The sequence below is a fragment of the Amblyomma maculatum genome, chromosome 9 (assembly GCF_055883805.1).
Source record: "Amblyomma maculatum isolate TAMU_Amacu chromosome 9, ASM5588380v1, whole genome shotgun sequence".
Taxonomy (NCBI): Eukaryota; Metazoa; Arthropoda; class Arachnida; order Ixodida; family Ixodidae; genus Amblyomma; species Amblyomma maculatum.
In genome coordinates, this window is record NC_139352.1 from 64,960,650 (window position 1) to 64,973,812 (window position 13,163).

General features: G+C 51.1%; 1 protein-coding gene across 1 annotated transcript in view; it reads left to right on the plus strand.

The window, feature by feature from the left end:
• LOC146179249 (calcium-activated chloride channel regulator 3A-1-like) overlaps positions 1-13,163 on the plus strand; it is a 42,017-nt gene that overhangs the window by 14,753 nt on the left and 14,101 nt on the right. Inside the window, exon 6 of the mRNA XM_084580158.1 lies at positions 12,839-12,953. Within this exon, the coding sequence (XP_084436284.1) occupies positions 12,839-12,953 (115 nt within the window). The remainder of the gene's footprint in view (positions 1-12,838; positions 12,954-13,163) is intronic.

A 13,163-nucleotide genomic window follows, 5' to 3' on the forward strand; every position in this document is an offset into this window, starting at 1 on the left:
AACAAAATGTGATTAAAGGAGTCAAAGCAGCTCTACAGAAATACTGTAACAGGCAATTAATGCAGTACAGAAAAACTAAAAATGTCGTGCTAACTCCGCACAGACGATACACATCACAAAAAAAAAGTTCAAGAAGGAAAACCATGGGATAACATGCCGTCGACTTAGTGAAAGGAACGAGAAAAAAAGGAAGCGAAATTCGTCACCGGATCATTTCTGTTCAAACCATGGAATGTAGTTTGGAACAAAAACTTGAAAATGAATCACGTTAGTAACAGATGCATGCAGGCGATTTCATTCGCTTGTTGTTAGCGGGAAGAAATATGTGACTGTGACATTAATATTCGGTTGGTGTACAGGCGTGCTGGTGTTTTTATGTCTCGCTTTTTTGATGGCAAAATGTACTGTAAGAAGTCGATGCTAATGGCGTTATGCAGTAACTGATAGAAGTATTTTAATCTCGACAATTTCGCTCTTGTTCATAGAGTTTCGAGTCCCGATATTACAGCTAGTTCGGTTGGTGAATCCGTTCGGTTGTACCTATTGTGAATGAATTTTCATGCTTCACGCTGTATTCTTTCAAGCCATGAACTATTACTTAGAGATTGGAGAAACCAAACGGTGTTAGCATATCCTAGTACAGACCTAATAAAAATCCTATAAGATAGGAGATTTAGTTTGTGCAAGGGAAAGTAGAAGACATGTTATAAGAAAACATAACTTGTGTAATGCAATTGAAGCGATATTACTGATGTGTTCACCCTATCTAAGATCGTTGAACAATGTGACACTTAGATATATGTGCTCGCTTACAAAGGTAAGCGGAGTGTCATTTATTTTATTCACAAAATTAGAAGGCTCTCTTTCCTTGGTTACTTCTTTGTTTTGACGACACCTTCCATATCGCACCATTCACCATTTTGTTTCTTGTTAAGAATGACATGATCTTCGATGCTTATTATTTCTCTGTATATTATGCAATCGCCAGAAAAAGAGATTGATCTTACAGTAGACCGTAGCAGCAATATAACTAATAAAGATATGGAGCAAAAAGGGTCCAAGAACCGAGCCTAGAGTAACTGCGGATGTGAATAGTACTGATTTAAATTCGACGTGGTGTAACAGAAGAATTGTGACCGTTGCTGCAAAAAAAATCTATCCAAGCCAATATTTCCCATCACTAACGAATCCTCGTAATTTTGTGATATGTTTAGAATGACACACACAGTCGAAACCTTTAGTGAAATCGAGTAACTATATGTAATTTGGGTGCAATTATAATAAATAAAGGGAGGTCATGTGCTATTTTTGTTAATTGAGTAACTGCTGACAAACCGCGGAGAAACCCATGCTGATGATGTGATAATAAGCTATGATGTTCTAAGAACCCATTTATATGCTTGCAATTATAGACAGTGATACTGGTCTAATATTTGACACTAATAATGTAAAGAAGTGCTGTCTGATTTATGAATAGCTTGGTCATTATCCAGTCATCTCAGTTCAGTTCAGTCGTTCAGTCGTGTCCGACTCTTCGTGACCCTACGGACCATGTCACGCCACGCTTTCCGGTCTCTCACCATCTTCCTAACATCACATAACTTCATCTGCAGTGCCTCGAGGATGCCATCTAACCATCGCGTTCGCTGCCTACCCCTTCTCCGGCGACCCTCAACCTTTCCCAACATCAAATTTTTCTCCAGCGACTCCTCTCTTCTCATCAGATGACCAAAGTAGCTGAGCTTTAACTTTAAAATTTGACCCTCCAATGAGCAGTCAGGGTTTATGGTCGACAATATCGACTGATTTGATCTTCCGGCAGTCCAAGGAACTCTCAAGAGTCTTCGCCAGCACAACAATTCAAATGCATCAATTCTTCGGCGGACAGCCTTTTTCACAGCCCAACTCTCGCATCCAGACATCACAACTGGAAAGACCATAGCATGAGTTATACGGATCTTAGTTTGCAGACTAATATCTCTGCTCTTTACTAGGCGGTCAAGGCTAACCATTGCTTTCTTTGCCAGAAGCAGGCGTCTAATTTCATAGCTGCAGTCTCCTTCCGAGGTAATCATGGAACCCAAGAAGAGAAAATCTGCTACAGCTTCCACTTCTTACCCCGCCGGGGTGGCGCAGTGGTTACGGCGCTCGACTACTGCTCCCAAGGACGCGGGATCGAATCCCGGCCTCGGCGGCCACTTTTCGATGGAGGCGAAAAGCAAGGCGCCCGTGTGCTGTGCGATGTCAGTGCACGTTAAAGAACCCCAGGTGGTCGAAATTTCCGGAGTCCTCCACTACGGCGTCTCTCATAGCCTGAGTTGCTTTGGGACGTTAAACCCCACAAACCAACCAACCAGCTTCCACTTCTTGTCCATTGATGCTCCAGGACTTGATAGGGCAAGACGCCATGATCTTTGTCTTTTTAATGTTCAGTTTAAGCCCAAACTTCTCACTCTCTTCTTGTACGCGCATCAGAAGTCTCTTGAGTTCCACTTCACTTTCTGCCATTAAAGTGGTATCATCCGCATATCTAAGGTTGTTGATGCGTTTTCCAGCAATCTTCACTAGAGCTGAACACTCGTCCAGACCGGCCTTCCTCATGATGCACTCTGCATATAGGTTAAATAGGCAGGGCGACAGTATGCAGCCTTGCCTCACTCCTTTCTTGATCGGAAACCAATCAGTAAGACCATGCCCAGTTCTGACTGTGGCCTCTTGCCCTTCATACAGGTTCCTGAGGAGACAGATGAGGTGAATTGGAACTCCCATCTCTTGGAGAGCTTGCCCCAATCTGCTGTGATCTACGCAGTCAAACGCTTTTGCATAATCAATAAAGCAGAAGTAGATGGGTTTCTGGAACTCTCTTGCTTTTTCCATGATCCAGCGAAGGTTGGCAATTTGGTCTCTAGTTCCTCTACCCTTGCGAAACCCAGCTTGCACGTCCGGAAGCTCCCGATCCACATACTGCTGCAGCCTACCTTGGAGGATTTTCAACATCACCTTGCTAGCATGCGAAATAAGCGCCATCGTGCGGTAGTTGGAACAATCTTTGGCACTGCCTTTCTTTGGGATGGGGATGTAAACTGACCTCCTCCAATCTTGTGGCTACTGCAGGTTTGTCCAAATATTCTGACATAATGTATGCAGAATGTTAACAGCATCATGGTTGAGGTTTTGAAGCAACTCAGCTGGAATGCCATCAATTCCGCTAGCTTTATTCTTAGCAAGGCAGGCTAAGGCCCATTCATCTTCACTCTTCAGGATGCCCGGCTCGAGATCAGTAATCACAACTGTCTTATGTTGGGTTTGCACTTTCGGGTCCTTCTTTTACAGTTCTTCTGTGTATTCCTGCCACCTCTTCTTTATCTTTGAGGCTTCAGTGAGGTCCTTGCCTCGTTTGTCCTTTATCACGCCCAGCTTAGCACAGAAGCTTCCTTTGATATCTTTGATTGTCTTATACAGAGCTCTTGTGTTCCTTAATTGGCTGTTGTCCTCAACTGCTTGGCACTGTATGTTTAGAAAGGCATTCTTATCTCTCCTTGCTATTTTCTGAAAATCCGCATTGAGGACCTTGTATCTTTCTCTTTCCCCCATAACTTTTGCCATCCTCCTTTCCTCAGCTATTTGCAAAGCCTCTTCAGATAACCAGTTTGCTTTCTTGCATTTCTTTTGCTTTGGAACTACCTTAGTAGCAACTTCTTGTATTATATCACGAACATCGGTCCACATCTCTTCGGGCTCTCTGTCTTCTAGATCTAATTCTTGAAATCGATTCCTCACTTCCACAGCATATTCTAATGAACTTTGATCGAGATCATACCTGAAAGGCCTTCTAGTTTTCTGCGTTTTCCTCAATCGAAGCTTAATTTTGGCAACAAGAAGCTGATGATCGGTGCCACAATTGGCCCCAGGCCTTATTTTTACTGCTTGTATAGCGCTTCTGCATCTCTGCCGGCAAAGAATATAATTGATCTGATTCCTGTACAGACCGTCCGGTGAAGTCCATGTGTACAGGCGCCTCTTGTGCTGTTGAAAATGAGTGTTCGCTATGGTCAGGTTGTTTTCTTGACAAAACTCTACTAGCCTCTGCCCAGCTTCATTTGGCTCGCCAAGACCGAACTTGCCTATGATTCCGGATATTTCTTCACACCCGACCTTAGCATTCCAGTCTCCTATGAGAAAAACGACGTCTGATGATGGGGTGCGGTCTAAAAGGCATTGTAGGTCCGCATAAAATCTCTCAACGTCAGCTTCTTCAGCAGCAGTGGTCGGTGCATAGACTTGGATAACTGTTATGTTGAAAGGGTGACCTTGGATCCGAAATCATTCGGTCGTTTTTGGGGTTGTATCCTAGCACTGCTTTGCCCATTCTTCTGTTTACTATGAGAGCGACCCCATTCCTTCTCTTGGATGCGTGCCCACAATAAAAGACATAATGGTCGCCGGAGTAAAATTCTCACATTTCTGTCCACTTGAGCTCTGTCCTGAGCTCAAGTGGACAGAGGCTCGGCAAAATAGTTTCGAACACTTCAGCCTGCAAAGGTGGTTCGAGTTACCGTGTTTCACGGGGTTCAAAACTGAAAACGAGTCGTGTCCTGCACACGCGAAAACTCAGAAAATGCCTTGTTTCAAGTGCGAAACGCTTTACGCCAGCGTGTCGAAAGACGTAAAGGTTCACTGTAACTGATGAAGTTCACTTCTCAGAGATCACTGCAGTCCCACGGCAAGTCCGGATTTCCGGCCTGTCTGTCTGTCTGTACAAGCTATCCCCCGGCCTGGTGCTCGGCTCTTCTGGGGTGAAATGCTTGGGAAAAGGGGTCACGGCCCAAATAGTTGCGCCGATGTGGCAGTGATTCGTTCCGCCATCGGACAACAATAAGTCCGCCTTGCGCGGCAACAGCCCATTATGTGGCCCTTTTTTTTTTTAGGACTGCTGCAGCTGAGGCTCTAGGGGAGCACTTCAGGTGAGGGTCAAAGGGAGTACCTTTGAAAGACAAACAGAACCACCTTTGCAGGCTGCGAGGTTCGAAACTGGGTTTGGGCCCACTGCGGAGGAGGGGCGCGCAGCGGGGTTTACGGAGCTTCTCCCAAACGCACACCCCTGGAAAAGCCGAGCGCCAGGCCGGGGGACGCCCACCGGTAAAAATGGGTACAAGCGTCCCCCGGCCTGGCGCTCGGCTTTTCCAGGGGTGTGCGTTTGGGAGAAGCTCCGTAAACCCCGCTGCGCGCCCCTCCTCCGCAGTGGGCCCAAACCCAGTTTCGAACCTCGCAGCCTGCAAAGGTGGTTCTGTTTGTCTTTCAAAGGTACTTCCTTTGACCCTCACCTGAAGTGCTCCCCTAGAGCCTCAGATGCAGCGGCTCTCACAGGGGTGTGCGCTTGGAAGAGGCTCCGCAAACCCCGCTGCGCTCCTTCTGGGGCAAAATAGTTTCGAACACTTCAGCCTGCAAAGGTGGTTCGAGTTACCGTGTTTCACGGGGTTCAAAACTGAAAACGAGTCGTGTCCTGCACACGCGAAAACTCAGAAAATGCCTTGTTTCAAGTGCGAAACGCTTTAAGCCAGCGTGTCGAAAGACGTAAAGGTTCACTGTCACTGATGAAGTTCACTTCTCAGAGATCACTGCAGTCCCACGGCAAGTCTGGATTTCCGGCCTGTCTGACTTTGCGAGAAACCGCTTCGAAGTGAACTTCATCAGTGACAGTGAACCTTTACGTCTTTCGACACGCTGGCTTAAAGCGTTTCGCACTTGAAACAAGGCATTTTCTGAGTTTTCGCGTGTGCAGGACACGACTCGTTTTCAGTTTTGAACCCCGTGAAACAAGGTAACTCGAACCACCTTTGCAGGCTGAAGTGTTCGAAACTATTTTGCCCCAGAAGGAGCGCAGCGGGGTTTGCGGAGCCTCTTCCAAGCGCACACCCCTGTGAGAGCCGGGCGCCAGGCCGGGGGACGCTTGTACCCATTTTTACCGGTGGGTGTCCGGCGGCGGGTTAGTGGTTAGAGCGCCCGTCTCGGCTGCGGGAGGTGGTTAGTTCGAAACCCACCGCCGGACACCCACCGGTAAAAATGGGTACAAGCGTCCCCCGGCCTGGCGCTCGGCTTTTCCAGGGGTGTGCGTTTGGGAGAAGCTCCGTAAACCCCGCTGCGCGCCCCTCCTCCGCAGTGGGCCCAAACCCAGTTTCGAACCTCGCAGCCTGCAAAGGTGGTTCTGTTTGTCTTTCAAAGGTACTCCCTTTGACCCTCACCTGGGTACCGAAGCGGTGGCCTTGTGGTAGAGCATCCGCCTCGCATTCGGGAGGTACCGGGTTCGATCCCTGGTGCCGCCGGTTACCCACCGGTTTTTAATGGGTACAAGCTTTCCCCCGGCCTGGTGCTCGGCTCTTCTGGGGTGAAATGCTTGGAAAAAGGTGCCACGGCCCAAATAGTTGCGCCGATGTGGCAGTGATTCGTTCCGCCATCGGACAACAATAAGTCCGCCTTGCGCGGCAACAGCCCATTATGTGGCCCTTTTTCAGTTTTGAACCCCGTGAAACACGGTAACTCGAACCACCTTTGCAGGCTGAAGTGTTCGAAACTATTTTTCCCCAGAAGGAGCGCAGCGGGGTTTGCGGAGCCTCTTCCAAGCGCACACCCCTGTGAGAGCCGGGCGCCAGGCCGGGGGACGCTTGTACCCATTTTTACCGGTGGGTGTCCGGCGGCGGGTTTCGAACGAACCACCTTCGTACCGAAGCGGTGGCCTTGTGGTAGAGCATCCGCCTCGCATTCGGGAGGTACCTTGTTCGATCCCTGGTGCCGCCGGTTACCCACCGGTTTTTAAATGGGTACAAGCTTTCCCCCGGCCTGGTGCTCGACTCTTCTGGGGTGAAATGCTTGGGAAAAGGGGTCACGGCCCAAATAGTTGCGCCGATGTGGCAGTGATTCGTTCCGCCATCGGACAACAATAAGCCCGCCTTGCGCGGCAACAGCCCATTATGTGGCCCTTTTTTTTTCTCGCAAATTCAGACAGGCCGGAAATCCGGACTTGCCGTGGGACTGCAGTGATCTCTGAGAAGTGAACTTCATCAGTGACAGTGAACCTTTACGTCTTTCGACACGCTGGCTTAAAGCGTTTCGCACTTGAAACAAGGCATTTTCTGAGTTTTCGCGTGTGCAGGACACGACTCGTTTTCAGTTTTGAACCCCGTGAAACACGGTAACTCGAACCACCTTTGCAGGCTGAAGTGTTCGAAACTATTTTGCCCCAGAAGGAGCGCAGCGGGGTTTGCGGAGCCTCTTCCAAGCGCACACCCCTGTGAGAGCCGGGCGCCAGGCCGGGGGACGCTTGTACCCATTTTTACCGGTGGGTGTCCGGCGGCGGGTTTCGAACGAACCACCTCCCGTACGTAAACCCACCGCCGGACACCCACCGGTAAAAATGGGTACAAGCGTCCCCCGGCCTGGCGCTCGGCTTTTCCAGGGGTGTGCGTTTGGGAGAAGCTCCGTAAACCCCGCTGCGCGCCCCTCCTCCGCAGTGGGCCCAAACACAGTTTCGAACCTCGCAGCCTGCAAAGGTGGTTCTGTTTGGCTTTCAAAGGTACTTCCTTTGACCCTCACCTGAAGTGCTCCCCTAGAGCCTCAGCTGCAGCAGTCCTAAAAAAAAAAAAAGGGCCACATAATGGGCTGTTGCCGCGCAAGGCGGACTTATTGTTGTCCGATGGCGGAAGGAATCACTGCCACATCGGCGCAACTATTTGGGCCGTGACCCCTTTTCCCAAGCATTTCACCCCAGAAGAGCCGAGCACCAGGCCGGGGGACGCTTGTACCCATTTTTACCGGTGGGTGTCCGGCGGTGGGTTTCGAACTAAGCACCTCCCGCAGCCGAGACGGGCGCTCTAACCACTAGGCCACGGCTGCGGGCCTAGTGGTTGGGCCTAGGGAGGGCAAACTTGACTACCAGTGTTCTTTCGTTTTTTTTTTTTTTTTTTATAGTCGTATGTTGGTTGCGCCAAGGCTCAGAGGGAGAGCCAAGACGAACATGAACCACCTTTGCAGGTTGCGAAGTTGTTCGAAACTAGGTTTGGCCCACCAGGGGCGCAGCGGGGTTTACGGAGCTTCTCCCAAGCGAATACCCCTAGGAAAGCCGAGCGCCAGGCCGAGGGACGCTTGTACCCATTTTTACAGTTGGGTGTCTGACGGTGGGTTTCGAACTGACCACCTCCCGCAGCCGCGACGGGCGCTCTAACCACTAGGCCACGGCTGCTGCAGCTGAGGCTCTAGGGGAGCACTTCAGGTGAGGGTCAAAGGGAGTACCTTTGAAAGACAAACAGAACCACCTTTGCAGGCTGCGAGGTTCGAAACTGGGTTTGGGCCCACTGCGGAGGAGGGGCGCGCAGCGGGGTTTACGGAGCTTCTCCCAAACGCACACCCCTGGAAAAGCCGAGCGCCAGGCCGGGGGACGCTTGTACCCATTTTTACCGGTGGGTGTCCGGCGGTGGGTTTCGAACTAACCACCTCCCGCAGCCGAGACGGGAGGTGGTTAGTTCGAAACCCACCGCCGGACACCCACCGGTAAAAATGGGTACAAGCGTCCCCCGGCCTGGCGCTCGGCTTTTCCAGGGGTGTGCGTTTGGGAGAAGCTCCGTAAACCCCGCTGCGCGCCCCTCCTCCGCAGTGGGCCCAAACCCAGTTTCGAACCTCGCAGCCTGCAAAGGTGGTTCTGTTTGTCTTTCAAAGGTACTCCCTTTGACCCTCACCTGAAGTGCTCCCCTAGAGCCTCAGCTGCAGCAGTCCTAAAAAAAAAAAAAAGGGCCACATAATGGGCTGTTGCCGCGCAAGGCGGACTTATTGTTGTCCGATGGCGGAACGAATCACTGCCACATCGGCGCAACTATTTGGGCCGTGACCCCTTTTCCCAAGCATTTCACCCCAGAAGAGCCGAGCACCAGGCCGGGGGATAGCTTGTACCCATTTTAAAACCGGTGGGTACCCGGCGGCACTGGGGATCGAACCCCGTACCTCCCGAATGCGAGGCGGATGCTCTACCACAAGGCCACCGCTTCGGTTCCCACTGCCGGCCGGACACCCACCGGTTTTCTCAAATGGGTACAAGCCACGGCCCGGCCTGGTGCTCGGCTTACCAGGGCTCGTGACTTGGAAAAGGAGCCCGCGCCTTCTAAGCCCAACTCCGTGAGCAGTAAAAGGGCCACATAATGGGCTGTTGCCGCGCAAGGCGGACTTATTGTTGTCCGATGGCGGAACGAATCACTGCCACATCGGCGCAACTATTTGGGCCGTGACCCCTTTTCCCAAGCATTTCACCCCAGAAGAGCCGAGCACCAGGCCGGGGGAAAGCTTGTACCCATTGAAAAACCGGTGGGTAACCGGCGGCACCAGGGATCGAACCCGGTACCTCCCGAATGCGAGGCGGATGCTCTACCACAAGGCCACCGCTTCGAAACTGGGAACCGAAGCGGTGGCCTTGTGGTAGAGCATCCGCCTCGCATTCGGGAGGTACCGGGTTCGATCCCTGGTGCCGCCGGTTACCCACCGGTTTTTCAATGGGTACAAGCTTTCCCCCGGCCTGGTGCTCGGCTCTTCTGGGGTGAAATGCTTGGGAAAAGGGGTCACGGCCCAAATAGTTGCGCCGATGTGGCAGTGATTCGTTCCGCCATTGGACAACAATAAGTCCGCCTTGCGCGGCAACAGCCCATTATGTGGCCCTTTTTTTTACTGCTCACGGAGTTGGGCTTAGAAGGCGCGGGCTCCTTTTCCAAGTCACGAGCCCTGGTAAGCCGAGCACCAGGCCGGGCCGTGGCTTGTACCCATTTGAGAAAACCGGTGGGTGTCCGGCCGGCAGTGGGAGTCGAACCCACTACCTCCCGTAGCCGAGGCTTGTACCCACCGGTAAAAATGGGTACAAGCGTCCCCCGGCCTGGCGCCCGGCTCTCACAGGGGTGTGCGCTTGGAAGAGGCTCCGCAAACCCCGCTGCGCTCCTTCTGGGGCAAAATAGTTTCGAACACTTCAGCCTGCAAAGGTGGTTCGAGTTACCGTGTTTCACGGGGTTCAAAACTGAAAACGAGTCGTGTCCTGCACACGCGAAAACTCAGAAAATGCCTTGTTTCAAGTGCGAAACGCTTTAAGCCAGCGTGTCGAAAGACGTAAAGGTTCACTGTCACTGATGAAGTTCACTTCTCAGAGATCACTGCAGTCCCACGGCAAGTCCGGATTTCCGGCCTGTCTGACTTTGCGAGAAAAAAAAAAAGGGCCACATAATGGGCCTCTGTCCATTTCTCGCTTGACGACATCCAGTTTACCTTGCGTCATAGATCTTACATTCCATGTTGCTCTTTGATATATCTCCTTGCAACATCGGACTTTCCGGTCGCTTCCCGACACATCCACAACTGAGCGTCATTTTGGCTTTAGCCCAGCCGCTTCATTCGTCCTGGAGCTACTAGGAATCGCCCTTTGTTCATCCCCAGTAACATGTGGGACGCCTTCCAACCTGGGGGCTCATCTTCCGGCACCATATCTTTAATGGTATTGTGACTGGCCATAGCGTTTTCTTGGCAGGAATTACTGGAGTGGGTTGCCATTACCTTCTCCAGTGAATCACATTTTGTCAGAACTCTCTGCAGTGACCTGTCTATCTTGGGTGGTCCTACACAGAAGAGCTCACGACTTCGAGTTTCGCAAGCCCCTCCGCCACGACAAGGCAGTTATCCATGAAGGGGAAGAAGAGTTTAGCTCGCCAACAAGTATCCCCCGGGCTTACATGGGATCGCCCAGGCCGAGCCCCTTCCCAAGAGCTAAGTCCCACAAAATGGCGGACACCCACGCCGGGGACCGCTCTTGTCCCAGTTTACGTCTGGTCATCGTCGAGCTGAAAACGAATCCTGCAGCTCTCCCAGCGCGCGTGGCAGACTTGCCAACTACTGCCACCGCGTTGGTCGTGCTGCGGGTCGCACCCACGTGCTCGGGCAGGCGGGGTCGCAACACCCGTGGTGCACTCCCATGACGTGCACCCCTGCCAGACGTCTTCGCGCCCCTGACTTCGGTAACTTTCTTCGTGCTGCGCTCCACGCGAAAGCCCGATTCTACCAAATTTTTTTAAGCGTCTTGGATTGGACGCCGGCCCCGTTGCAAAACTCTTTGGGACCTACCGCCTACGTACCGGAAGCGCGAGTGGAGGCTTCATCCTCCACCCCTCTGGTCTCACAGCGGTACTACTGACAGACTCTCAGAGGGTGCTTGCACCAGTTCTGCTTTCGCTTCGTCTTCACTCTCTTAGCCTGCTGAGACGCCCGCAGGCCTCAGTGTTTCCCAGGACGTCCCTGGCATACGCCAGAGGGGGAGTGAAGACAGTCTCTAACAGCGCCCCCATGCCTCCTCGCGGGCTGGGTTACACGGGGTTGTCCCTACCCTTGATGACATTAGTCAGCGGGGATACCCCCGCGGCGTCCCTACATAGAGACTTAGCCGGCACAGCCCATCCCTGGACTGCACTGGCGGGTGGACAGACTCTTATTTCCCGCTACGAGGAGTGGTCACCTCCAACTCCAGCGGCTTCCAACTTGGATTACATGGAGTTGGGAGCTCCCCAGCCTTATCCTTAGTGCCGTTTATCAATAGGGTACATCATCGGTAAAGGCTGTCATTTTCGGTGGGCCCCATAGTAGCAGTTCCTAAGCCCGAGAATCTACCCCACTTTAGTTGTGTAGACTTCCTCAGAGTGCACAAGGCTCCGAGGTTCCAGTCGGCCGTCTGAGCATTCACCGGCGTGGCCTCTCTCGATTACAGGAGCGCGCCCTTGCTCCCAGCCTTATCCCTCAGGGCTTCATCGCCGATGGTTGCACCCCTCTCGGTTACAGGAGGACGCAGCCCCTCCCAGTGACCAACCAAAAGTCAATCCACCCATCATCGGGAAAACTGCCTTAGTTTGATCGATGACTAATAATGCCATCAGGCTGACCTGTCCCTCTTCATCAGGTCACAGTTGAGTCCTCTCCTCTTCCGCGGAGGGCTCTCGGGTGTCTGCTCACCCGTGTTGTAGTCCCGCTCCAGCCACCCAGAAGCTTGGATTTACGGTCCCGCGCCAGACATGAGCCTGGCTATGGGAGGAGACTTACACAACACAGCTCCGTCCCATCCAGTCATCAGGCAGTCTATAAATAATAAGGGATTTACGATAGATCAGGCCTAGGAACCTTCTGCATGGTTCGGCATATTGTGTTAAAAACGCATTTGTAATTTCGTCGAATTTCGTCTAAATCAGCCCAAGTAGGAGGTTAATAATGCCAGCGTCGGGGATGATGAGGGGATTAATTTTTGAAACGTCGTATAGTTCTATATCTGGTGCAACACAGTTATCCACAATAAATATCGAGTGAAAGAAATCATTACGTGCATTTGCAATTTAACTCGTTCCCCGGCAGATAGAAGAGAGGCATGGTTTTTATCGCTGCTAAAGTGTTCCCAGAACAGTTGCGGGTTATTGACAAGGAAATCAGGAAGCTTCAATTGAATGCAGTGTTGTTTGGCTTTTTCGCGTTTTGTTTAAAAACTGAAATAACGTTTGCTAGCTCAGTTGTTTTATTAGTTGGCGCTCGTTTCGACTTGATGTTCTGTTGAACCCTTTTAACAAGACGTTTTGCTTGAATGAATTCACGAGAAATCCGTTTTGTTAGCATTGGGACGAAATGAGATATACTGTGATATAAAATATTATTATATATGAGCTAAAGAGCATGGGTTTCAGTATCTCTATTGGACGAGAATGCAGACAAGGATGTCATTATCAGCCGAAAATTTGAAGAACGTGGAAAACTGTCTAAACCACGTTGCCTCCGTCGACGACTGCAGGGTACCCGAGCCGGACATGACTAAGAGCATCCATGTTACATTCGACGAGACTCAGCAGAAAGAAGATCTGCCTCAGCGTGCCGTGCTTGTACTCGACGTCTCAGGCAGCATGGATGTAAGCGTCGTAATTTTAAACTAAGAAATTAACTCCTATCGCATCCTAGTTGTGTAATTTCTTCATGTCTATCAAGCGCGACTTTAATGGGCGGGCATTATAAAGCACTGTCTGTCGAAATAAATATATAGCTAAAATTTCAAAGCTTATATGTCTATCGGAGGCAAGTCTCCACTTCACTCTGTGACATTGATAATAAATACTTGCCGA